Genomic DNA, 1,255 nt, shown 5'->3' with positions numbered 1-1,255 from the left:
TCTGTTGCGCCAAGGGGCTATAAGGGGCATCGTGCGAGGAGCTGGCACAGCCTCCTCCTGACACCTCAGGTGACCAGTCGGCAGTCGTGACCACAGATCCCTGGAGATGGAGACCCTGTTCCTGACCGTTGTGCTGGGTCTGGTCGCTGCCCTGCAGGCCCAGGACCCCCTGTCCTTCACCTCGGAGGAGCAGGATGTGAGGCTGGGCCGGCGGGTGGGTGTAGGAGAAAGGCCGTGGGGCCTGTTTTAGGAGACACCATTTAAGGTTTGGGTTCCGACCCTGCGCTCCTGGTGTGGAGTGGTCAGAGGACAGACAGGGGATTCTGTTATTCTGCCAGCAGACACGGCCCCTCTGGTGGCACAGGGCGGGAGCAGGGCAGCAGGTTTGGCTCAGGGGTCCTACTGCACTGACACCCAGAGCCAAAGGCCTTGCAGGGCAGGGTCCTCTGGAGTGAGGGCGCACCCGGTACCGGGCCCAGTCCCAGCAGAAAGTGGTTCCGTGGGGTGGCAGACATCTTCTGTCTCCATTGGGGGCCTGGGGTCACGAGTTCTGGGCTCGCTCTAACTGAGCACAGAGGTGCGGATGTGCGGGAACCCCGCCTGCCTTTGGGGGCTGCAGCCGGGGCCCCAGGGTGTGTGGTCACGGCTGCAGCCCATGTGCAGGGGACATAGAGGAGAGTCTGGGCTGGGTCTGAGGAGGACGCACGCCTCAGCCTGTTCCAGCTCACAGGGACCTGGTACGTGAAGGCCATAGTGACTGACTGGGAAGTGCCAGAGGGGAAGAGGCCCAGCAAGATGTCACCTGTGACAGTGACAGCCCTGGAAGGTGGGGACTTGGAGGCCACATTCACCGTCATGTGAGTGTCACCCCCTACTGGCCCCTCAAGTCCTCTTATCTCCCCCTCCCCCATCTAAGTTTTGGGTGTTGGTGTAAAAGGACCCCCTGACTTTGTGCAGAATCGTTCCCAGGTGGCATCCTAGAGCTCAGCTGGGGGGCACATTATCGGGCTCATGGGTTCAGGGCCGACGTACCAGGTGAGCTGAGGCCGGATCAGGAGTGTCTCAGAGTCACTGCCACATGACTCCTATTTTCCAGGAAGGAGGGTCAGTGCCACCAGAAGAAAGTCCTGATGCAGAAAACCGAGGAGCCGGGCAAATACAGCACCTGTGAGTCCTGGGCGGCGGTCCCCAGCCCACCTGCAGGGCAGGGCATCTCCTGCACAGTCTTTCTGCCTAAGGGTCCCGGCCTCATCCA

At 61.7% G+C, this 1,255-nt stretch overlaps 1 protein-coding gene across 1 annotated transcript in view; it reads left to right on the top strand.

The window, feature by feature from the left end:
- Positions 1-106: 106 nt before the first annotated feature.
- The window catches only part of LOC103583978 (odorant-binding protein 2a-like), a gene marked incomplete at its 3' end in the record, with an annotated part of 2,959 nt that continues 1,810 nt past the window's right edge, over positions 107-1,255 (top strand). The window contains exons 1-3 of the mRNA XM_008565135.1: positions 107-196; positions 724-857; positions 1,097-1,167. Of these exons, the coding sequence (XP_008563357.1) occupies positions 107-196; positions 724-857; positions 1,097-1,167 (295 nt within the window). The remainder of the gene's footprint in view (positions 197-723; positions 858-1,096; positions 1,168-1,255) is intronic.

Source organism: Galeopterus variegatus, unplaced genomic scaffold (assembly GCF_000696425.1).
Source record: "Galeopterus variegatus unplaced genomic scaffold, G_variegatus-3.0.2 Scaffold32799, whole genome shotgun sequence".
Classification (NCBI taxonomy): Eukaryota; Metazoa; Chordata; class Mammalia; order Dermoptera; family Cynocephalidae; genus Galeopterus; species Galeopterus variegatus.
Note: the sequence above shows the minus strand (reverse complement) of the source record. Positions and strands in the feature narration are given on the sequence as shown.